This window comes from Ailuropoda melanoleuca, chromosome 12 (assembly GCF_002007445.2).
Source record: "Ailuropoda melanoleuca isolate Jingjing chromosome 12, ASM200744v2, whole genome shotgun sequence".
NCBI classification, from domain to species: domain Eukaryota; kingdom Metazoa; phylum Chordata; class Mammalia; order Carnivora; family Ursidae; genus Ailuropoda; species Ailuropoda melanoleuca.
Window position 1 is genome coordinate 38,886,016 of NC_048229.1, and position 26,010 is coordinate 38,912,025.

The following is a 26,010-nucleotide window of genomic DNA, read 5'->3' on the forward strand; positions in this document are numbered from 1 at the left end:
TTGATGTGATGAGCACTGGGTATTTTATTTAAGTAATGAATCACTAAATTCTACACCTGAAATTAATATTACACTGAATGTTAACTAATTGTAATATTTTTAAATAAAAACTTGTAAAAAGAAAAAAAATCAGCATGCCTATTGGGCTATACTTTATCTGAATACAGATTTAGCTGCTCTCAGGTTTTTCTATATAATGTGTTCATTTTCATTCATTTAAATATAACTCAGGGATTGGTTTCCTTCTGATTCATGTTATTTGGAAGGGTATTATCAATATTCAAATATTGTTAGCTATCACATTTTAGTTTTCTTCCCATTTTGAAAAAGAATGCGACCTACATATGGTCTCCTTTGGGTGGGAAGTGATTGAGTAAATATTTCATATCTTTCTCTACTGTTTTGACAAATGAATTTGTTATTCTCAATATGTAAATAGGTTTTTGGACAGGCATAAAATTATTGCACAGCATGAAATATAGGTGTAAATGTAGACTCACTCAACCATTCTTTTTCTTTTTCGACTTTTATGTCCTAGGATTTTTTCCTTTTAAAGTTCATGCAGAATAACAAATAAATGTTGGTGAGAAGCTTTTCTACAAACATTACACCCACTGGTCTTTCTCATTATGAATTCTTTGATGTCAATTAAGGTGTATGACATGGTTAAAGTCATTTCTACAAATAATAATAGTGGTGGAGGTACTAGTACTAGTATTAAATAACATCTGCTAGATAGTTACTATATGTTATTAACAATCCCAAGCATTTTACATTTTTTTTTTTTTGAGAGAGTGAGCTCAAGCAGGGGAGGTGGGGCAGAGGGAGAGAATTCCTAGCAGTCTTCTCACCAAGCATGGAGCCTGACACGGCGCTTGATCTCATGACCCTGAGATCATGACCTGAGCTGAAATCAAGTCAGACGCTTAACCAACTGAGCCACCCTGGTATCCCTCATTTTACATTTCTCTTTTCTTCTTTTTTTTTTTTTTTGGTTAAAGATTTTATTTATTTATTTGAGAGAGCAAGGGGGGAGGCATGGGCAGGGTAAGGGGCAGAGGGATAAGGGGCAGAGCTTGATCCTGGGACTCTGGGATCATGACCTGAGCCAAAAGCAGAGACCCAAACAGCTGAGCCACACAAGCACCCCTCATTTTACATTTCTTAACTCATTTAATCCTCACAGCAATCCAATACATTAGTGTGTATGTGCATATGTACATTCACACACACACACAATTATAAAGCAGTACTAACTTTTCTACAAGTATTGCAAATATTTATGTATTTGGTTATGTGTGCACACATTTGTAAGCAAAAATAGTTTTTAAAGAAAGGTCTGGAAGGATAAAGAAAAAACGGATAACAGTGATTACAATGATGGGACTGAAACTATTGGCAATATTTCTAAAGGAGAAAATATTGATCAGTTATTTTGAGATTGAAATGTAATGTTTTTAAAGAAAAACAAAGCACTAACTTTGTATTTAGACAGCAACTTTTATAACTGTAAAATTTCAGTGAATACCATAAAGTATGTCAGTAATATTTAGCAAAATGATAATCTACCACAGAAAAGATTATGATACCATTAAAAAGAATGATAAACATCTATACTTACTGAAATAGTAGCATGACAGAAGCAGGTTATGGGTCAGCATGCACATCATGATTACAATAAAGTCTGGAAGGATATGCTGTATAATTTGAAAGTAGTAATTTCCTTTTGGGAGGCTTACAAATAACCCATTTTTTTCATTGTGTGGGGGGGGTTGTTTTTTTGTTTTTTTAATAACATGAACACTTTAGTGTTTCAAAAGGAAAAAGGAATAGAGGTGCCTTCAAAAACAAAGTTATAATTCTGCCAGGAATTAGAAGATAGCCTATGTAACATAACTTACAGTATAGTATTGGTAGAAACAGATCTATGGGTTAGAGCAACAGAAAAGATGGCTCTAAAACTAAGCTAACATAAACTCAACTCAAATATATAACCAAGAAGTAGCATAAAACAACAGGGAGGAAAGAATTATTTAAGAAGTAGTTTGGGACAGAATCTTTTATGGAAGGAAGGGACGTTTAACTTAAACCTTGAATTTACATTTTGAAATATATTCAATAAATTATGTATAAAAGAAAATTACAAATATGTTAGAAAAACAATGTTAACAGTGTTATGGGTTAAAATATGTTGAAGCCCTAACCTCTGGCACCTGTGAATGTGATCCTACATGGAAATAAGGTCTTTGTGGATGTAATCAAGATAAGGTCATTAGGGTGAGCCCTAATCCAATAAGACTGATGTCCTTGTAAGTCTCCTGTTACACAAGACAGAGACAGATATATGCAGGGAGAATGCAATGTAAAGATGGAGGCAGACATTGGAATGATGCATTTACAAGACAAGGAATGCCAAAGATTGCTGTTACCAGAAGTCAGGAGAAAGACATGGAATAGATTCTTCCTCAGAGTCCTCAGAAGGAACCAACCTTACCAACAACTTTAATTTTGGATTTCAAAGCTCCAAAACTGTGAAAGAATACATTTCTGTTGTTTTAAGCCACCCAATTTTGGGGTACTTGGTACTTTGTTACAGTAACCTAAAAAACTACTACACTGCTTTATTTTTTTTCCATTACCTGTTTATAAGATTTTATTATAAAGATTATCATCCGGGCTTATCTTTCACCCAGTATGAATTCCTTCATGACGAATAAGGTCAGAGCGACTTCCAAAGGCCTTTCCACATTCCTTACAGTCATAGGGTTTCTCACCAGTGTGAATTCTTTGATGTCTAGTAAGGTTTGAGCCTTTATTAAAAGCCTTACCACATTCATTACATTCATAAGGTTTTTCATCTGTATGGATTCTCTGATGTTGAATAAGTTCTGAGCTTTGAATAAAGGCCTTTCCACATTCCTTACATTCATAGAGTTTCTTGCCTGCATGAATTCTGTGATGGTTAGTAAGTGTTGAGGCACTACTAAAGGCCTTCCCACATTCCTTACATTCATAAGGTCTCTCACCAGTATGCATTCTCTGATGCTGAATAAGCCTTGAGTGTTGAGTAAAGGCTTTCCCACATTCCTTACATTCATAAGGTTTCTCACCAGTATGAATTCTCAGATGTGGAAAAAGTTGAGAACTCTTAGTAAAGGCTTTTCCACATACTTTACATTCATAGGGTTTCTCACCAGTGTGGATTCTCTGATGATCATTGAGGTTTGAGCAATAATTAAAGGCTTTTCCACATTCCTTACATTCATAGGGTTTCTCACCAGTGTGAATCCTCTGATGCTGAGAAAAATATGAACTACAACTAAAAGCCTTGCCACATTCCTTACATTCATAGGGTTTTTCACCAGTGTGAATCCTCTGATGTCGAGTAACAAGTGAACCACGGCTAAAGGACTTCCCACACTCCTTACATTCATAGCTTTTCTCAGCAGAATGAGTTCTCTGATGTTGAATAAATTTTGAGTTCTGATTAAAGGCCTTTCCACATATCTTACATTCACAGGGTTTCTCTTCATTAACAGTTTTCTGACGTGGAGTAAGAAATGTGGGCTGAATAAAAGTGGGCATGTCTTCATGGGTAAATATTACTTGACTAAAATGTCTCTTCTTTAGGGATAATATCTTGGTCTCACACATAGATTCCAGATCTGAAAGAAAATAAAAATGTGTGTGTTCATTTTTCCTATCTTGGGAGAGGTTAAAACTTCTAAAAAAGAAAAAAGATTAAGATGAAAATAATATCTGGGAAAGTAAATACTTAAACAGTTCTCAAATATGGCTAAGCAATTTTCAAAACTGATAACAAAAGCGTGGACACTGAGGAGAGCCAAGAGAGGAAATTGAAGAGGGTGATTAGGGAAATAAATGACCCCTATCCTGAAATTCTGAGGTGAATCAGAATCACCTGAAACTTCCATATATATACCCTATTCAGGGATACCCTCGGTATTTTACAGTGATTCTAATATATATACATGTTTATAAGCATATAACTTCACAAACAGCATCATACTGTATATCTTGTAATTTGTGGGTAATTGACTGACATAAAAAGACTATCGAGGAATAAATGGGTTGAAATGTATAAATGGGTGGGGTACAGTCTGAGACTGTGCGAAGGGTGTGTTGTTGGCAAATCCACATTGGGGGATTCCCTAGTCTAAGGTGCTGAATGAAACTGGCAAGAATGGTAGGCAGGTAATTCTATGGCTAGAGCCTGATATATTGGGGATTCACTGAAAACAGTTTGCCTGGGAATTCTTTGATGCTGACTTCGGGAGAGAGAGGAATGGAATCTCTCTCATGGCAGTGACTAAGAAGGGAGGCAGCCTAAATATGAGGAAAAGAGAGTAAGAATGACATATACTCTGTGAGAAAAAGAGAGGTACTCATGTCCACATTTCTTGTCACTCTGCATGAAAGCACTGCAAGTATTGATTCTGAGTTTACAAATTTTAGTAAGTAGGTGAATTCATACATATGGAACCTCTAAAAGTGTCAACTATACTTTTAATTAAAAAGGGGGGCAATTTCTGTTAAAAGTGATAGACTGAACCTATGAGTTTTTCATTGCTTGTTCATGAATCCACAGGAAAATTACAGTAGAAGCTTACTAAGAGGAAAGAAAAAACCTCACCAGGACAGTGAATACTGGAGAAGAGACAGTAGCAATAAAATCTGGAAGCTAGAAAGCCAATTAATGAGTGATAAGTGAGTCTGCAGACCAGAGAAAGTCAAACTGAACCTGCAGTGGATGAATTCCACAGCACTGATAGTGCAGATCCCCAAAATGCAGAAGAATTGGAGGCATCAGGCATTTCTAATAGTGGGGGACACAAAGAATGCTGAAAGCTGAAGAATGAATTCAAAGACTGTATTAGTAGTGAGACCCCTAGGATCCCCTCCCTTATTCTCATACAGGATTATACTTCCCTATTCTCACAGAAAACTAGAAATATAGAAAAATGGAACCAGAGGGAATCTGGATTCAGGAACATCAGGCATAGCTGTGGCTATGGGTACTGAACTGAGAACAAAAGATTAACAGAAAATATATATAATTGTGATAAAAATAAAGAATATATCTGGCCTTTGTTCCTAGTTCTTGGCACGGATCTTCACAAACCATAGCAATTTCCTTACTGGAAACCTCCAGCTTCCAGCTTCTCCCTGAATACAAAAAGTTGGAGTCCACATCCAATGTTTCAACTTTTCTGAGTGCTGCCTAACTGACCGTCTTGGAGCCTTGATTAGACCTGGCATACCCCAGGCCCCTGGGGACTAGAGAGAACAAAAGCACTGGTTTGAACTAGCATGCAGGCACTCACCACAGCTCCTTTCCCTGCTCAATGCAGAGTGAGTGGGAGGAAAACTTCAGCTCCCAGCTTCTCCCTGGAGAAGGAAAGAGGTGGACTGTGTGTCAAACATTCCAACTTTTCTGGGGTTTTCCTAAGGGACTGGCTTCTGTCTTACCAGTCTCAGAGTGCTGATGGGACCCAGCAGATTCAAGATACCTGAGGGCCACCAAGAACAAAGAAGGTAGTTTGAACTAGCACACAAACTCACCACAGCTCCTTCTCCTGGCCTAGTGCAGAATGAATGGGTGGAAAATTCCAGCTCCAGCTCCCACCATCTCCTTGAGGATGAAAAGTTGGACCATGCATCCAATTTTCTAACTTCTCTGGGAGCTATCCAAGGGACTGGCTTCTATCCCACCTATCTCAGGACCTGGCACACAGTGGACCCCCAGGGATTACAGAAAACAAAGGGGGTAATTTAAACTAGCAGGAAGGCACCACAGGTCTTCCCCTAGTTTAATACACACCAAGTAGGAGAAAAACCCCAGCTCCCAGTTTCTTCCTATGGAGGGAAAGAGTGCATCAAATGTTTCACCTCTCTGGCTTCTATCTTGGAGCCCTGGAGGGATCTGGCTTCTATCTTGGAGCCCTGGAGGGACCTGGCATATTCTAGACACCTGGGAGCCACTGAGAACAAAGAAGGTGATTTCAACTAGCATGCAAACACTTGCCATAGCCCTTTCCCCATTCCAGAGCAGAGCTGGCAGGCAAAACACTCCAGTTCCCACATTCTTTCTGGAAAGGGAAAGAAATTGGACTACACATCCAATGTTCTAATTTCTTCAGGAGCTACATGAGGAATTGGTGCTTGTTTCAGAGCACTGATGGGACTTGGCATACTCTAATCACTTGGAGGTAACTAATAAAGACAGTGGTTTAGACTAGTATGAATGTTTGAGAGGCTCACAGAGGCTCTAACTGGTGAAGGTCTTCTCTTCTATGAGACTAATCCATAATGAACAGGACAAGTTGCATTTTTTTTAACATGTAGATACCAACACAAAGAATCAAGGAAAGAAAATGAAGAAATAGGAAAACATAATCCAAACAAGGAAACAAAATAAAGCTCCAAAAAATTACCCTAATGAAATGTAGGTAGAGGAATTACCTGACAGAGAATTTTAAATAACCAGCATAAAAATGCTCAATGAGCTCAGGAGAACAAAGCATGAAGAAAGTGAGAATTCCAGCCATGAGAAAGAAAATAAAAAATAAAAAAAAAAAAGAAAACAAAACAAAAAAACCCAGAACTCTTGGAGCTGAAGAATGCAATAACTGAACTGAAAATTTCAATAAATGGATTCAACATTCAACAGACTAGAGCAAGCAGAAGAAAGAATCAGTGACTTAAAGATAGGTCTTTTGAAATTATCCAATCAAAGAAACAAAAAGAAAAGAAAAGAAAAAACAGTGAAGAAAGCTTAAGGTTCTTATGAGACACCAAGGAATGGTCCAATATACACATCATGGGAGTTAGGGGCAGAAGAGAGAAAGAACAAGAAAACTTAATCAAATTAGTAATATATGAAAACTTCCCAAATCTGGGGGAGGAAATGGACATCCAGACAAAGTATTCCAAAAAGATGTACACAAAGAAATCCACACTGAGACACATTATGTCACACTGAGACATTATTATAACGTCTTTGTCAATAGTCAAAGGCAAAGAGGGGTGCCTGTCTGGCTCAGTTGGAAGACTGTGCAACTCTTGATCTTTGGGTTGTGAGTTCAAGCCCCATGTTGGGGGTAGAGATTACTAAAAAAATAAAATAAAAACTTCAAAGGCAAAGAGAATTTTGAAAGCATCAAGAGATAACAAACTGTCACATACAAGGGAACCCTCATAGGACTAGGAACAGATTATTCAGCTGGAAGGGAGCAGGATGATATATTCAAAGTGGTGAAAGAAAAAAACCTTGTCACTCAAAAACATTATACCCAGAAAAACTGTTCTTCATGAACAAAAGAGAGAGAAGACTTTTCCCAGACAAACAAAACTTGAGGGAATTCATCACCACTAGACCTGCCTTATAAGAAATGCTAAAGAAAGTTTTTCAGCCCAAAAAGAAAGGATGGTAAACAGCAACATAAGGGAATAAAAAAGTATAAAATCCTGTTTGTAAAGGCAAATATATAGACAAACGCAGAATACTGTAATATTGTAACACTGAAGAGTAAATTACTTTTAATTCTAGTATAACAGTAAAAAGGCAAAAGTATTATAAACAACTACAAATAAAAATGTGTTCATGGATACACTATGAATAGATTAAATTATAACACTGGTAACACAATATATAGGGGAATAAGAAGTAAGTGCTTTTATATGTGATTGAAATTAAGTTCTCAGCTTTAAACATATTGTTACAAGATATTTTATGAAAGTCCCAGGATTACCACAAAGAAAATACAGAGATTATAAAAAAGAAAAATAGAAAGGACTCAAAGCACATCAATACAAAAAAAAATCAAAGAAACAAAAAGGAAGAAAAGAAAAACAGGGACAAAGGACTACAAGAACAGAAAAATGACAAATAAAAAGCAACAGTAATTACTTTCCTATCAATAGTAACTTTAAACATAAGTGGATTAAACTTCCCAATCAAAAGACATAGTGGCTGAACGGATAAAACAAGATCCAACTACATGCTGTCCTCAAGAGACTCACTTTAGATTTAAGGACACACATATTGACTGAAGTGAAGAGATGACAAAAGATATTCCATGTAAATGGTAACCTAAAGACAGCTAGGGGGGCGCCTGGGTGGCACAGCGGTTAAGCGTCTGCCTTCGGCTCAGGGCGTGATCCCAGCATTATGGGATCGAGCCCCACATCAGGCTCCTCCACTATGAGCCTGCTTCTTCCTCTTCCACTCCCCCTGCTTGTGTTCCCTCTCTTGCGGCTGTCTCTATCTCTGTCAAATAAATAAATAAAATCTTTAAAAATAAATAAATAAAGACAGTTAGGATGGCTATACTTATATCTGACAAAACAGGCTTTAAGTCAAAAACAGTCACAAGAAATGAAGAAGGACATTATATTATATAATGATAAAAGGGTCTTCCTGGTGAGTACCACGAAGATACAGCAATTATAAATATATACACACCCAACATCCAAGCACTTACATATATAAAGCAAACACTGACAAAACCAAAGCGAGACAGACAAAAATAATTGGATACATCAATGGCCTACTTGCAATAATAGATAAAACAACCAGACAGAAAATAAACAGTGACTTGAATATTACCATGGATCAGATGGACCTAACGGACCTATATAGAACATTTCACTCAATAGTAGCAGGATATATTCTTATCAAGCACACATGGAATATTCTCCAGGACAGATCATATGTTAGGTCACGAAACAAGTCTTTTAAGAAATTTAAGAAGATTGAAATCATACGAAGTATATTTTCTGACCACAGTGAATGAAACCAGAAATCAATGTCAGAATGAAAACTGGAAAATTCACAAATATGTTGAAATTAAACAATACACTACTGAACAACCAATTTGTCAAAAAGAAACAGAGAAATTAGAAACTATCTTGAGACAAACAAAAACATACTTATGAAATGAAGAAAGAGCAGTACAAAGAGGGAAGTTTATAGTTCCTACATTAAAAAAGAAGAAAAATCACAAATATACGACCTTACACCTCAAGAAACAAACTAAACCCAAAGTTGGCATATAGAAGGAAATAATAAAGATCAGAGCAGATATAAACAGAATAGAGAAACAAAAGGAAAGATCAATGAAACTAATGGTTGGTTTACTGAAAAAAAGAAAATTGATAAACTTAGAGTAAGAAAAAAAGGAAACTCAAATAAATAAAATAAAAAATGAAAAAGGAGACACTACAACTGACGTTACAAAAATGAAAAGGATCATTAAGAGGCTAGTATGAACAATTATATACCATGAAAGTGGATAACCTGGAAGAAATGGATAAATTCGTAGAAATATATAATCTACCAAAGCTGAATCATGAAGAAACAGGAAGTCTGAATAGACCTATAACTAGTAAGGACATTAACTCACAAAAAAAAATCTCTCAACAAAGAAAAGCCAGGACCAGATGGCTTCATTGGTGAACTCTACAAACATTTAAATAATAATAATAATGCCCATCTGGGGGTGGAGGAGGGTTGCCAATCCTAAAACTCTTCCAAAAAACTGAAAAGAAGGGAACACATTCAGCATTACCCTCATGCCAAAACCAGACAAAAACACCATAAAAAAGAAAACAACAGTCCAATTCCCTAATGAATACTGATGCAAAAATTCTCAACAAAATACTAGTAAATCAAATTCAACAGCACATTAAAAGGACCAAGTGGAATTTATCCCTGGGATGCAAAGATAATCCAACATGCAAAAATCAATTAACGTGATACACCACATTAGGAGAATGAAAGATTGGGGTGCCTGGGTGGCTCAGTAGGTTTAAGTATCTAACTTTGGCTCAGGTCATGTTCTCAGGGTCCTGGGATCGAGCCCTGCCTCTGGCTCCGTGCTCAGTGGGGAGTCTGCTTTTCCCTCTCCCTCTCCCCTGACTCGTGCTCTGTCTCTCTCTCATATAAATAAACAAAAATCTTAAAGAGAGAGAGAATGAAGGATAAAAATCACATGATCATCTCAACAGACGCAGAAAAAGCATTTGATAAAATTCAACACCTTTTCATGATGAAAAACTCTCAACAAACGCATAACACAGATATGACCTCAACATAATAAAGGCCACATATAAAAAGCCCACAACTAATATCATACTCGATGAAAAACTGAAAGCCTTCCCTCTAAGATCATGAAGGAAAAACGCCCACTTCTTGCCACCTCTACATCTGGTATACAGAAAACTCTAACGACTTCATGTAAAAACTGTTAGAACTTATAAACCAATAAATTAGGTTTTCAGTTTGCAGTTGCAGGATACAAAATCAATATACAAAAATTAGTTGTGTTTCTTTACACTAACAATAACCTGAAAAAGAAATTAGAAAAACAACCCCATTTATAATAGCATCAAAGGGAAGAGGAATAAAATACTTAGGAACACATATAATCAACAAGGTAAGAGACTTGTACAGTGAAAACCACAAACACTGATGGAAGAAATTAAAGATACACAAGATAACAGAAAGATATTACGTGTTCATGGATTGGAAGAATATTGTAAAAACGTCCATACTCCCAAAACAATCATCGATTCAGTGTAATCCCTATCAAAATCCCAATGGCATTTTCTATAGAAACAGAAAAAACAATCCAATGAGCCAAAATAATCTTTAGAAAGTACAACAAAGCTGGAGGCTTCACATTTCCTGATTCCAAAATATATTATAAAGCTGCAGTAATTAAAACAGTATGGCACTGGCACAAAGACATATATATAAGCTAATAGAACAGAACAAATAAATTCATGTATACAGTCAATTAATATGCAACAAAGGTGCCAAGACCACATAACAGAGAACGGAAAGTCTCTTTAACAAATGATGATGGGAAAACTGAACATTCACGTGCAAAAGAAAGAAATTTGACCCTTATCTTATACCATACAGAAAAATCACCTCAAAATGTATTAAAGACTTAAATATGAGACCTGACGCTGTAAAACTTCACATAAGGGAAAAGTTTCATGACACCGGTCTTAGTGATGATTTCAGGATATGACCCCAAAAGGAAGACAACAAAAACAAAACAGACATACAGGACTATATCAAATGCGAAACAAAAGAGTGAAAAGGCAACTTATGGAACAGGAGAAAATATTTGCCAACCATGTATCTGATAGTGGTTAATTTCTAAAATACATAAGCAAAAGAACTAATAACCTGATTAAAAAATGAGTTAAGAACGTGAGTAGACATTTTTCCAAAGAAAATGTACAAATGTCCAAGAAGTATATGAAAGATGTTCAAAATCTCTAATCATTACAGAAACACAAATCAAAACCATGAAGAAATGTCACCTATTACTTTTAGGATGGCTGTCATTAAAACAGACTAAAAGACAACCAGTTAAATGTTGGTGAGGATGCAAAGAAATTAGAACTCTTGTACACATTGGTGGAAATGCAAAATGGTGCAGCCCTCTGGAAAACAGTATGCGGAGGTTCCTAAAAAATTAACAATAGAACTATCATATGACCATCAATCCCACTTCTGGGTATTTACCACAAAGAACTGAAATCAGGATCTTGAAGAGATATTAGCACTCATGTGTTCATTGCAGTATTACTCATAATAGTCAAGGTGTAAAAACAACCTAAATCCACAGATGGATGAGTGGATAAAGAAAATGTGGCATATACTTACAATGAAAATTATTCAGCCTTAAAAAGAAGGAAATCCTGCCATATGTGACAACATGGATGAACCTTGAAGACACTATGCTACATGAAATAAGTCAGTTACAGGACAGATACAGCATTATTTATCTGATATATCTAAAAAGAGCAAAACTCATAGAAGCAAAAGAGTAGTTACCACGAGTGTTTGGTTACAAGGGATGGGGTTATAGGGAAACTAGCAGTTGCTAATCAACAAGTATAAAGCGTTAATTATGCAAGGCAAATAAGTGCTAGAGATCTGCTTTACAATACTGTACCTAAAGTAACAATACTGTATTATACCATTAAAAATCTATTAAGAAGGTAGATCTCATGTTAAATGATCTTACCACAATTGAATTTTTTTAAACATTTTATTTATTTGAAAGAGAGACAGAGAGAGGGATAGCGAGCATGAGGGGAGGGAAGGGAGGGAGGGGCAGAGAGAGATGGAAAAGCAGACTCCCTGCAGAGCAGGGAGCTGGACATGGGGCTTGATCCCAGGATCCTAAGATCACAACCTGAGCCAAAGACAGAAGCTCAACCAACTGAGCCATCCAGGTGCCCCTCACAATTAAATTTAAAAAGAAAGATAAAGGAAAAAAAGCAGTTGTAAGAATTTACACCCTACCAGCAGCCTGAGGGTGCTGTTCCACATTCTTATCCTTACTAACATCAGACTTAAATTTTTGCCCATGTTGCAGGTGACATAATGGTATCTCACTGCAGTTTTAATTTGCATTTCCCTGATAGCTAATAAAATTAAACTCCTTTTCACAGGTTAAAAAAAAAGCTAATAGTATTTCTCTGTACCAACAATACCAATTAGAAAATTGTAGATGCTCACAATAGCAACACAATCTACTTGAAAAATCTAGAAAGTAACTGAACAAAGAACAAAAAATTTCTAAAGAGAACAACAGTTATAAATGACTTGTCTGGTGAAAAGACAGCCTGAAGGTTACAAATTTATTATTCTGTAAGACAGTAACTAGTTTTCGTATCCACGCTAGTGATATGACTGCTGTATTCTTTCTTTCCCGGACAATATAAACTCAGACTTTCCCAGACAACTTGAACCAGCTTTACCACTCCTGTGGTTCTCTTATTAACAAGCTAAATAAATCTTTCAAATGTGCTTATCATATATTTAGAAGAGTCATATTTAACTTTTGAATAATTATACTTCTGAAAAGTTTTTGAAAATGTTATAATCTGACAATTTTGAAGGTCCTACTGAGCTGTCCAAATGGACTTACCTGCAGGAGGCAATAAAGTGTGTAACTCCAAAAGTGTACCTCACAGGCTATTTAACTCCCAGCACTCTTCTCTTCTTGACTGCCTCAGTAAATCCCAAGCAGCAATAAAACTCTACTTTCATTCACTTTGTCTCCACTACACCCTCTTTAATGCATTCTGGGTTTTCTTTTTGGGCTAAGTCTAGTTTTGGTTCTGTTTTGTGCAAGCCTGGTAAGTTATTGTGATTAGGAATCTGATTTTATGGTGATTTCTACAGAAATAATGGAAATCTGTTCCAATTATCTGGGGATCCCTTCATTCTCTGTTAAGTGAGATGACAGAGAATCTGGATTATCTTCCCTGTGGGGCTGTTTATAATATTTCATGCCTCCTAGAAAGGAAAAAAAAATCTTGGGAGATCTGCATTGGTGAGTTCTTTAGTTCTTTGTTTATTCTATCTTATGGCTATATCGTAAAACTAAAGTTGTATTTACAGTTGAGAAAAGCTTTTTTTGTTGTTTTATCTTGTAACTTTTTTTGAGATATAACTGACAAAAAAATTTCACCTAATAATAGGGTTAAGTGTGAAATATTTTCCTACTTCCAGAAGATATTAATAAACTTAATTATGAAGGGTCATAACTTAAAGAAGCTCACTCCAAAAGCACATGCAATCAAAGAAAAAATAGATAAGCTGGATCTTGTAAAAATTAAAAACTTGTGCTTCAAAGGACAAAATCAAGAGGGTGAAAACACACTCACTAAATGGGAAAAAATACTCACAAATCATATAGTTGATAAGAGACTTGTATCCAGAATATAACTCAAAACTCAATAATAAAAAGACAAACAACCCAATTAAAAAATGGACAAAATCGTTACCTATTATCTCCTCACCTGAACAAAGGCCTCTTGTCAGCTCTCTTTCAACCATCCAGGGCTCTTTTCCTTCTTCCAATAAGGAAATCACAGCTGGCTTAGAATTGGAAAGTCCTGATCACAAGAAAAGACATGGGACATTGTTATGCTGTGGGTGTCCCAGAAATCAGATCCACTCCCTTGGTGATCAAGAAAATAATGCCACTAGAAGGACCACAGAAAGAGGAAGATGAAGCTTCAGCTCATTGGAGTTGCTCATTTCCAAATTCTTCCATTCCATTCTAACTCAAACCATTCCTTGAGAAACAGGGAGCAGAAATTTAGCTGGTTACTTGAAACAAATAATTAATAATCGAGAAAGGAGGGGCGCCTGGGTAGCTCAGTCGTTAAGTGTCTGCTTTCGGCTCAGGGCATGATCCCAGGATTCTGGGATCGAGCCCCGCATCAGGCTCCTCTGCTGGGAGCCTGCTTCTTCCCCTCCCACTTCCCCTGCTTGTGTTCCCTCTCTCACTGGCTGTCTCTCTCTCCATCAAATAAATAAATAAAATCTTTAAAAAAAAAATGGAGAAAAGAGACATTCCCAAGGGCAGACTCTGAATTCTGGGGGACAGTTATCCTTACCCACTGAAACCAGGTTGCTGAAATTCTCCAACATCACTTCTTTGTATAAATTCATCTGACCAGAGTCCAGGCATTCCCATTCCTCCTGAGAGAAGTTTACAGATACATCCCTGAACATCATTGACCCCTGGAACAACAAACATGCTTTCACAGTGGAAGGAAATTAAAAAAAAAAAAAAAAAAAAAAAGACGGTAGCAGAGAAGCTGGTAGAGGTTATTACGCAAATTGAAGGGGCTGGAACTCTATTATTAATTAGTAGAAGACATATCTCTTGTGTACAGGGGGATATATCAAGGAACACGCAAGTAAACATTTCCTATGTCATAAAATAGCAAGCGTTCAGCTCAGTGCTCGCTGCCTGGCTATAGTGAAGTGTGCATATATGTGAATTCTTTCCCCCTTCCCATATTATCCCTTTAACACCAAAAGAGGGAACAATGTGATATACTTTAAAAAAACATCTTATGATACATTTTGGAGTAAAATTTCAGAATATCAAGGAAAAACAGACTTTCTTAAAGTTTCCAGGAAGAAAACAGGGATCGCAAAAAAATTTTCAGGAACTAAAATCGCAGCGGACTTTTCAACAGACCACTTGAAGTAAGAAAGAAAAAAGTAGGGGGCCGGCGGGGCTGACCGGCCCTGATGAGGCGGAGCTTCTGCAGGCGGTGGAGCTGGTCTGGCAGCCCTGGTCCTTTTGCCCAACATGGGGCTCTGGGTGCTGTACTGCAAGCAGCAGCCCAACAGCATCCCCAGATTGGGGGCGACGGTGGTCCCAGCAGCCGGACTGGTTATATGTTGGCACTGGAGAAGGAAAAAGATGGCGGAGGAGTAGGGGACCCCTTCTTCAGCTGGTCCCCTGAATCGAGCTGGATATCTACCAGACCATCCTCAACACCCACGAAATCAGCCTGAGACGCATGAAGATACATCTGGATCTCTACAAATGAACATCTCCAGCGCTGAGTATTGAGGTATGAAGTGGGGAGCCGTGAATCCGCGCACAGATATTGGAAGATAAACGGAAGTGGGAAGGAGCCGCTGCACTTAGGCACTGGGAAGCGGTAGCCACCTGCACTGGGGAGCTGGCGGGACTTGTGGATCGGCACCCGCGAGAAAGCAGAATGAGATCGTGAGCCTGGGAACGCGCACACAACCAGACTGAAAACTGGAGCTCCGGAGCACTCAATGGAACCGGACTGATACCGGGAGCTTGGGAGCGTGCACGGGAACCGGGGACAGCTGGCAGCGTTAGAAGCACGAAAGATAGAGACGTGCCGGCCCTGGAAGTGAGGGCTGTGAGAGTGGCTGTGGGGTGCACATCCCGGGATGCTATGGGGTTTTTAGCAGCACCATCAGAAACAGAGTTAGAGTGGCCAGGAGAGCTCAGCGGAGAGCAGACTGCGATCTCTCTGTTCTGAGACAGAGGCTAGGATATGGCCACTGCTGCTCTGACTCTCAGAAGAGGCACAGAAAACCGCCAAGGAAAGCTGCCAGAGAACAAAGCCCGGAAATACCAGTTCACATTGTGCCCATCCCCATCCCCCCTCGCATGGGACGGGGCAACGCTACCCAAACAGGGTTGCCTGAGTATAAGCGCGGCAGGCCCCTCCACCAGAAGGCAGGCTGAAAAAACAAGAAGCCCACATCCCTAAGGTCCCTATGAAAACAAGTACACAGTGCCTGGGTCCTGGTCAATAATTTGGGCTCTGTGCATCCCTGCAACCTCTCCACATCAGAATGACAAGGAGGAGAAACCTTCAGCAAAGAAAGGAGAAGAGACTGTGGCCTCTGCCATAGAAATGATGGCTATGGATATAACCAAATTGTCAGAAATGGAGTTCAGAGTAACAATGGTCAAGATGTGTAGGCTTGGGGCATTTTATCATCTCACAGAGTCGCATGAAGGATTGGTCATCAGCGTCAAATGCATAATGTATGTGAAGTGCTGTGAAGCACTGTATACATCTCACCATTCAGCACGTACTTGCTCCAAGAAAAGGAGGGACTTTCAGTACAAATAAGGGACCAGCATCACTTTTCTTCGAGAAGCTCTTGGAAGCTCAACGCAGAAGACATTAGTTCCTTTGATGGGGTTAATAATAATACAGTTAAGAACTATACCTACCTCAACTTTGGATGGAGAAGGAAGTTCAGCCTTGGCATTTCCATTCCCATGGTGCCTCATTATTCCCTTAAACAAGCTGTGCTCGGTCCCGACGGACACTCGCAGCCCGCAGCCTGCCTCCTGTCGCCTGGCGCTGACAGTCCCCCACACCCACTACCACAGCCGGCGCGCCCAAATGTATTCATTTAGGGGAAGGAATTAAGAATGGCAGAGGAGTAGGGGACCGCTTTTTCAGCCGGTCCCCTGAGTCGAGTTGGATAGGTACCAGACCATCCTGAACATCCATGGAATCAGCATGAGACACAGGAAGATACATCTGGATCTCTACAAATGAACATCTACAGCACTGAGTATTGAGGGGACACAGAGACTCTACCCAAACAGGGTTGCCTGAATACCCATGCGGCAGGCACCTCCCCCAGAAGGCAGACTGAAAAATCAAGAAGCCCACATCTCTAAGATCCCTATAAAACAAGGGCGCACTGCCTGGGTCCCGGTCAATAATTTGGGCTCCGGAAAACCCACAACCTCTCCACATCAGAATGACGGAAGGAGAAATCCCCGGCAGCAAAGAAAAGACAACGAGTCTGAGTCCTCTGCCACAGAACTAATGGATATGGATATAACCAAATTATCAGAAATGGAATTCAGAGTAACAATGGTCAAGATGATGTGTAGACTTGAAAAAAGTATTAACAAAAATGTTAATGAGAATATAGAATCTCTAAGGGCGGAAATGAGAGTGAATCTGGCAGAAATTAAAAATTCTATGAGCCAAATGCAGTCAAAACTAGAGGCTCTGACGGCTAGGGTGAATGAGGCAGAAGAACGTATCAGCGAATTGGAGGATGGGTTAGTAGAAGGGAACGCTAAAATAGAATCTGGACTCAGAAAAATCCATGCTCATGAATGTAGGTTACGGGAGATTACCGACTCAATGAAACGTTCCAATGTCAGAATCATCAGAATCCCTGAGGTGGTGGAGAAAAAGAGAGGTCTAGAAGAGATATTTGAACAAATTGTAGCTGAAAACTTCCCTAATCTAGCAAAGGAAACAAGCATAGAATCTGGACTCAGAAAAATCCATGCTCATGAATGTAGGTTACGGGAGATTACCGACTCAATGAAACTAGTGCAATTCGCAAATATTAGATCCAAGGATACAGTATTGAAAGCGGCCAGGGCAAAGAAATCTCTCACGTACCAAGACAAAGGTATCAGAATTACGTCAGACCTGTCTACACAGACCTGAAATGAGAGAAAGGGTTGGGGGGACATTTTTAAAGCTCTTTCAGAGAAAAACATGCAACCAAGGATCCTTTATCGAGCAAGGATGTCATTCAGAATTGACGGAGATATAAAGACCTTTCAGAATCGCCAGTCATTGACCAATTTCATAACCACGAAACCAGCCCTACAGGAGATATTAAGGGGGGTTCTATAAAAGCAAAAAGGCCCCAAGAGTGATACAGAACAGAAAGTCACAATCTATAGAAACAAAGACTTTAATGGCAACATGGCATCATTAAAATCATATCTCTCAATAATCAGTCTCAATGTAAATGGACTAAATGCTCCCATAAAACGTCACAGGGTTGCGGATTGGATAAAAAGACATGACCCATCCATTTGCTGTCTACAAGAGACTCATTTTGAACCTAAAGATACATTCAGACTGATAGTAAAGGGATGGAATTCCATCTTTCACGCCAATGGATCTCAAAAGAAAGCTGGAATAGCAATTCTCATATCAGACAGATTGGATTTTAAACTAGAGACACAGAAGGGCACTATATTATTCTTAAAGGATGTATCCAACAAGTGGATATGACAATTATAAATAAAGATCCCCCCCAGGGGAGCAGCAAGATACACAAACCAACTCTTAACCAGAAAAAAGAGACTATAGATAAAAACACGTTAATACTAGGGGACCTCAACACTCCACTATCAGAAATAGACAGAGCACCCATGCAGAAAATTGACATGAAACAAGGGCTTTGAATGCCATACTCGACAAGACGGACCTCACAGATATATATAGAACACTACACCCCAGAACCAAAGAATACTCATTCTATTCTAATGCCCATGAACATTCTCAAAAATAGAGCATGTTCTGGGTCACAAAACAGGTCTCAACCGATACCAAAAGACTGAAATTATTCCCTGCATATTCTCAGACCACAACGCTCTGAAATTGGGACTCAACCACAAGGAAAAATTTGGAAGAAACTCAAACACTTGGAGACTAAGAACCATCCTGCTCAGGAATGACTCAATAAACCAGGAAATAAAAAATCAATTTAAACAATTTAGGGAGACCAACGAGAATGAAAACACAACGGTCCAAAACCTATGGGACACTGCAAAGGCAGTCCTAAGGGGAAAATACATAGCCATCCAAGCCTCACTCAAAAGAATAGAAAAATCTAAAATGCAGTTTTTATATTCTCACCTCAAGAAGCTGGAACAGCAACAGAAGGACAGGCCTAATCCATGCACGAGGAAGCAGCTGACCAAGATTAGAGCAGAAATCAATGAATTAGAAGTCAGGAGTACAGCAGAGCAGATCAACAGAACTAGAAGCTGGTTCTTTGAGAGAATTGATAAAATTGACAGACCACTAGAAAGACTTACCCAAAAGAATAGAGAAAGGACCCAAATTAATAAAATTATGAATGAAAAGGAGAGGTCACAACCAACATCAATGAAACTGGAAGGATTATTAGAAACTTTTAACAATAGCGCTATGCCAATAAATTAAGCAATCTGGAAGAGATGGAGGACTTCCTGGAAACCTATAAACTACCAAGACTGAAACAGGCAGAAATTGATTTTTTTAAACAGGCCAATTAATTATGAAGAGATTGAGTTAGTGATAAGCAACCTTCAAAAAAACAAAACTCCAGGCCCGGATGGTTTTCCTGAGGAATTCTACCAAACATTAAAAGAAGAAATAATACCTATTCTACAAAAGCTATTTCAAAAAATAGAAACAGGGGGACCTGAATGGCACAGTGGTTAAGCGTTTGCCTTTGGCTCAGGGCGTGATCTCGGCGTTATGGGATCGAGCCCCACATCAGGCTCCTCCGCTATGAGCCTGCTTCTTCCTCTCCCTCCCACTGCTTGTGTTCCCTCTCTCGCTGGCTGCCTCTATCTCTGTCAAATAAATAAATAAATACTTTAAAAAAAATAGAAACAGAAGGAAAGCTACCAAACTTATTCTATGAGGCCAATATTACCTTGATCCCCAAACCACGCAAGGACCCCATCAAAAAGGAGAATTAGAGACCGATATCCTTAATGAATAAGGATGCCAAAATCCTCAACAAGATCCTGGCTAATAGAATCCAACAGTACATTAAAAGGAATATCCATCATGACCAAGTGGGTTTCATCCCTGGGATGCAAGGGTGGTTCAACATTCGCAAATCAATCAGTGTCATAGATATATCCAGAAAGAAAATTCAAAAACCATATGATCCTCTCAATTGATGCAGAAAAAGCATTTGACAAAATACAGCATCCTTTCCTGATTAAAACCCTTCAGAGTGCAGGGATAGAGGGTACATTCCTCAAACTCATTAAACCATCTATGAAAGGCCTACAGCAAATATCATTCTCAACGAGAAGCTGGAAGCCTTTCCCTTAAGATCAGGAACACGACAAGGATGCCCACTCTCGCCACTACAATTCAACATAGTACTAGAAGTCCTTGCAACAGCAATCAGACAACAAAAAGGGATAAAAGGTATCCAAAGCGGTAAAGAAGTCAAACTTTCTCTCTTCGCAGATGACATGATACTCTAATGGAATACCCAAAAGAATCCACTCCCAAACTATTAGAAGTTATAGAGCAATTCAGTAATGTGGCGGGATACAAAATCAAAGCTCAGAAATCAGTTGCATTTCTATACACGAAGAATGAGACGGAAGAAAGAGAAAGAACGGAATCCATCCCATTCACAATACCACCAAAAACCATACGTTACCTTGGAATTAACATAACCAGAGACGTAAAGGATATATATTCTAGAAACTATAAATCACACTTGACATTGAGAAGACACAAAAAGACGGAAAACTACTCCATGCTCATGGATCGGAAGAATTAACATAGTTATAATGTCCCTGCTACCCAGAGCAATCTACACTTTCAATGCTATCCCAATCAAAATACCGAGGACATTTTTCAAAGAACTGGAACAAATAGTCCTTAAATTTGTACGGAACCAGAAAAGGCACTGAATCGCCAAAAAACTGTTGAAAACGAAAAACAAAGTTGGGGGCATCACAATGCCGGATTTCGAGCTCTACTACAAAGCTGTGATCACAAAGACAGCATGATACTGGCACAAAAATAGACACATAGACCGATGGAACAGAATAGAGAACCCAGAAATGGACCCTCTGCTATTTGGGCAACTAATCTTTAATAAAGCAGGAAAAAACATCCGGTGGAAAAGAGAAAGTCTCTTCAATAAATGGTGGTGGGAAAATTGGTCAGCTACATGCAAAAGAATGAAACTTGACCACTCTCTCACACCATACACAAAGATACTCTAAATGGATGAAAGACCTTGATGTGAGACAGGAATCCATCAAAATCCTAAAGGAGAGTACAGGCAACAACCTCTACAACATCGGCCACAGCAACCTTTTTCATGACACATCTCCAAAGACAAGAGAAACAAAATATAAAATGAACTTGTGGACTTCATCAAGATAAAAAGCTTCTGCACAGCCAAGGAAACAGTCACAAAAACTAAGAGGCGGCCCACGGAATGGGAGAAGATATTTGCAAATGACACAACAGATAAAAGAGTGGTATCCTAGATCTACAAAGAACTTCTTGAACTAAATACATGAGAAAAAAATAAACAAATCATAAAATGGGCAGAAGATATGAACACTTTTCCAATGATGACATACAAATGGCTAACAGGCACATGAAAAAATGTTCAAAATCATTAGCCATCAGGGAAATTCAAATCAAAACCACACTAAGATAACACCTTACGCCAGTTAGAATGCCAAAAATTGACAAGGCAAGAAACAACAGTTGCTGGAGAGGATGTGGAGAAAGGGGATCCCTCCTACATTGTTGGTGGGAATGCAAGTTGGTATAGCCACTCTGGAAAACAGTGTGAGAGGTCCCTTAAAAAGTTAAAAATTGAGCTACCCTATGATCCAGCCATTGCGCTACTGGTTATTTACCTCAAAGATACAGATGTAGTGAAGAGAAGGGCCAGATGCACCCCAATGTTCATAGCAGCATCGTCCACAATAGCTAAATCGTGAAAGGAGCTGAGATGCCCTTCAACAGATGACTGGACTAAGAAGTGTGGTCCATATATACAATGCAATATTACTCAGCTATCAGAAAGAACGAGTTCACAACATTTGCTGCAATATGGACGGCACTGGAGGAGATAATGCTATGTGAAATAAGTCAAGCAGAGAAAAAGAATTATATGATTTCTCTCATCTATGGAACCTAAGAACTAGGAAGATCGGTAGGGGAAGAAAGGGATAAAGAAAGGGGGCTAATCAGAAGGGGGAATGAAGCATGAGAGACTATGGACTCTGAGAAACAAACTTAGGGCTTCAGAGGGGAGGGGGTGGGGAATGGGATAGGCAGGTGATGGGTAGTAAGGAGGGCACGTATTGCATGGTGCACTGGGTGTTATACGCAACTAATGAATCATCGAACTTTGCATCAGAAACCAGGGATGTAGTGTATGGTGACTAACATAATATAATAAAAAAAATTAAAAAAAAAGATGTGTAGGGTTGAAAAAAATATTAACGAAAATATTACAAGAATATAGAATCTCTAAGGGCAGAAATGAGAACAAATCTGGTAGAAATTAAAAATGCTATAAATCAAATGCAGTCTAAATTAGACGCTCTGACGGCGAGGGTAAATGAGGCAGAAGAACGAATTAGTGAATTGGAGGACTGGATGATAGAAGAGAGAGTTAAAAAGGAAACTAGGCTCATAAAAATCCAATCTCAAGAATGTAGATTACAGGAGATTACTGACTCAATGAAACGTTCAATGTCAGAATCATCGGCATTCCCGAGGGGGGTGGAGAAAAAGAGGGGTCTAGAAGAGATATTTGAACAAATTGTAGCTGAGAACTTCCCTAACCTGGCAAGAGAAACTAGCATTCCTGTCCAAGAGGCAGAGAGGACCCCACCCAAGGTCAATTAGAGCAGGCCCACACCACGTCACATCATAGTGCAATTGGCAAATATTAGATTCAAGGATACAGTATTGATAGTGGCCAGGGGGAAGAAAATCCTTACGTACAGAGGGAAGAATATCAGAATAATGTCAGACCTGTCTACAGAGACCAGGCAAGCCAGGAAGGGTTGGCAGGGTATTTTCAAAGTTCTATCTGAGAAGGACATGCAGCCAAGGATCCTTTATACAGCAAGGCTGTCATTCAGAATTGATGGAGATATAAGGACCTTCCAAGATCATCAGAAACTGAAGGAATTCGTAACCCCCAAACCAGCCTTTATGAGATATTAAGGGGGGTTCTATAAAAGTAAAAAGGCTCCAAGAGTGATACAGAAGAGAAATTTACAATCTATAGAAATAAAGACTTCACAGGCACATGACATCATTAAAATCGTATCTCTCAATAATCACTCTCAATGTGAATGGCCTAAATGCTCCCATAAAACGCCACAGGGTTGCAGACTGGATAAAAAGGCATGACCCGGGGCGCCTGGGTGGCACAGCGGTTGAGCGTCTGCCTTCGGCTCAGGGCGTGATCCCGGCGTTATGGGATCGAGCCCCACATCAGGCTCCTCCGCTATGAGCCTGCTTCTTCCTCTCCCACTCCCCCTGCTTGTGTTCCCTCTCTCTCTGGCTGTCTCTATCTCTGTCAAATAAATAAATAAAATCTTAAAAAAAAAAAAGGCATGACCCATCCATTTGCTGTCTACAAGAGACTCACTTTGAACCTAAAGATACATGCAGACTGAAAGTAAAGGGATGGAAAACCATTTTTCATGCCAATGGACCTCAAAAGAAAGCTGGGGTAGCAATTCTCATATTAGATTGGATTTTAAACTAAAGACTGTAGTTAGAGATACAGAAGGACACTATATTATTCTTAAAGGATGTATCCAACAAGTGGATATGACAATTATAAATATCTATGCCCCAACAGGGGAGCAGCTAGATACACAAGTCAACTCTTAACCAGAATAAAGAGACATATAGATAAAAATACGTTAATAGTAGGGGACCTCAACACTCCACTCTCAGCAACAGACAGATTGCCTAAGCAGAAAATCAACAAAAAAAACAAGAGCATTGAGGGGCGCCTGGGTGGCACAGCGGTTAAGCGTCTGCCTTCGGCTCAGGGCGTGATCCCAGCATTATGGGATCGAGCCCCACATCAGGCTCCTCTGCTATGAGCCTGCTTCTTCCTCTCCCACTCCCCCTGCTTGTGTTCCCTCTCTCGCTGGCTGTCTCTATCTCTGTCAAATAAATAAATAAAAACTTTAAAAAAAAACAAAAAAAACCCCAAACAAACAAAAAAACAAGAGCATTGAATGACATACTGGACCAGATGGCCCTCATAGATATATATAGAACACTGCACCCCAGAACAACAGAACACTCATTCTTTTCAAATGCACATGGAACTTTCTCCAGAATAGACCATGTTATGGGTCACAAAACAGGTCTCAACTGATACCAAAAGAGAGATTATTCCCTGCATATTCTCAGACCACAGTGCTTTGAAACTGGAGCTCAATCACAAGGAAAAATTTGGAAGAAACTCAAACACTTGGAAACGAAGAACCATCCTGCTCAAGAATGACTGAGTAAACCAGGAAATTAAAAATCAGATTAAGCAATTTTTGGAGACCAATGAGAATGAAAACACATCAGTCCAAAACCTATGCAACACTGCAAAGGCGGTCCGAACGGGAAAATACAGAGCCATCCAAGCCTCACTCAAAAGAATACAAAATTCTAAAATGCAGTTTTTCTATTCTCGCCTCAAGAAGCTGGAGCTGGAAAAGAAGAACAGGCCTAACCCATGCACAAGAAGGTAGTTCATCAAGATTATAGCAGAGAACAATGAATTAGAAGCGAGGAGCACAGTAGAGCAGATCAACAGAACAAGAAGCTGGTTCACTGAAAGAATAAATAAGATCGATAAGCCACTGGCCAGACTTATTCAAAAGAATAGAAAAAGGACCCAAATTAATAAAATTATGAATGAAAGGGGAGAGATCACAACTAACACCAATGAAATAGGAAGGATCATGAGAAACTTTTATCAACAGCTTTATGCCAATAAATTAAACAAGCTGGAAGAAATGGATGCCCTTCCTGGAAACCTATAAATTACCAAGAATGAAACAGGAAGAAATTGATTATTTAAACAGACCGCTTAATTATGCAGAGATTGAAACAGTGATCAGAAACCTCCCCCAAAACAAGAGTCCACGGCCTGAAGGATTCCCCGGGGAATTCTACCTAACACTGAAAGAAGAAATAATACCTATTTTCCTGAAGCTGTTTCAAAGAATAACAACAGAAGGAAAACTACCAAACTCATTCTATGAGGCCAGTATTACCTTGAACCCCAAACCAGGCAAAGACCCCATCAAAAAGGAAAATTACAGACTGATATCCCTGATGAATACAGATGCCAAAATTCTCAACAAGATCCTAGCTAATGGGATCCAACAGTACATTAAAAGGATTATCCATCATGACCAAGTGGGATTCATCCCTGGGATGCAAGGGTGGTTTAACATTCGCAAATAGATCAGTGTGATAGATCATATCAACAAGAAAAAAGTCAAGAACCATATGACCCTCTCAATTGATGCAGAAAAAGCATTTCACAAAATACAGCATCCTTTCCTGATTAAAACCCTTCAGAGTGCAGGGATAGAGGGTACATTCCTCAATCTCATAAAAACCATCTATGAAAAGCTTACAGCAAATATCACTCTCAATGGGGAAAAGCTGGAAGCCTTTCCCTTAAGATCAGGACCACGACAAGGATGCCTACTCTCGCCACTATTATTCAACAGTACTAGCCACTATTATTCAACATAGTACTAGAAGTCCTTGCAACAACAATCAGACAACAAAAAGGGATAAAATGTATCCAAATCGGCAAAGAAGTCAAAATGTCTCTCTTCGCAGATGACATGATACTCTATATGGAAAACCCAAAAAGACTCCACCCCGAAATTACTGGAACTTATAGAGCAATTAAGTAATGTGGTGGGATACAAATTCAATTCTCAGAAATCAGGTGCATTTCTATACATGAATAATGAGACTGAAGAAAGAGAACTGGGGGAATCCATTCCATTTACAATAGCACCAAAAATCATACATTATCTCGGAATTAACTTAACCAGAGACGTA

The 26,010-nt window shown here is 38.9% G+C and overlaps 1 protein-coding gene across 8 annotated transcripts in view; it reads right to left on the reverse strand.

The window, feature by feature from the left end:
• Positions 1 to 1,484: 1,484 nt before the first annotated feature.
• Positions 1,485 to 26,010, reverse strand: part of ZNF829 (zinc finger protein 829) — a 34,472-nt gene continuing 9,946 nt past the window's right edge. For all 8 annotated transcript variants that reach the window (XM_034638394.1, XM_034638391.1, XM_034638397.1 and 5 more), the window contains 3 exons: positions 14,458 to 14,584; positions 13,855 to 13,950; positions 1,485 to 3,665 (listed from right to left, as the gene is read on the reverse strand). In XM_034638394.1, the coding sequence (XP_034494285.1) occupies positions 2,686 to 3,665; positions 13,855 to 13,950; positions 14,458 to 14,584 (1,203 nt within the window). In that variant the 3' untranslated portion in view covers positions 1,485 to 2,685. The remainder of the gene's footprint in view (positions 3,666 to 13,854; positions 13,951 to 14,457; positions 14,585 to 26,010) is intronic.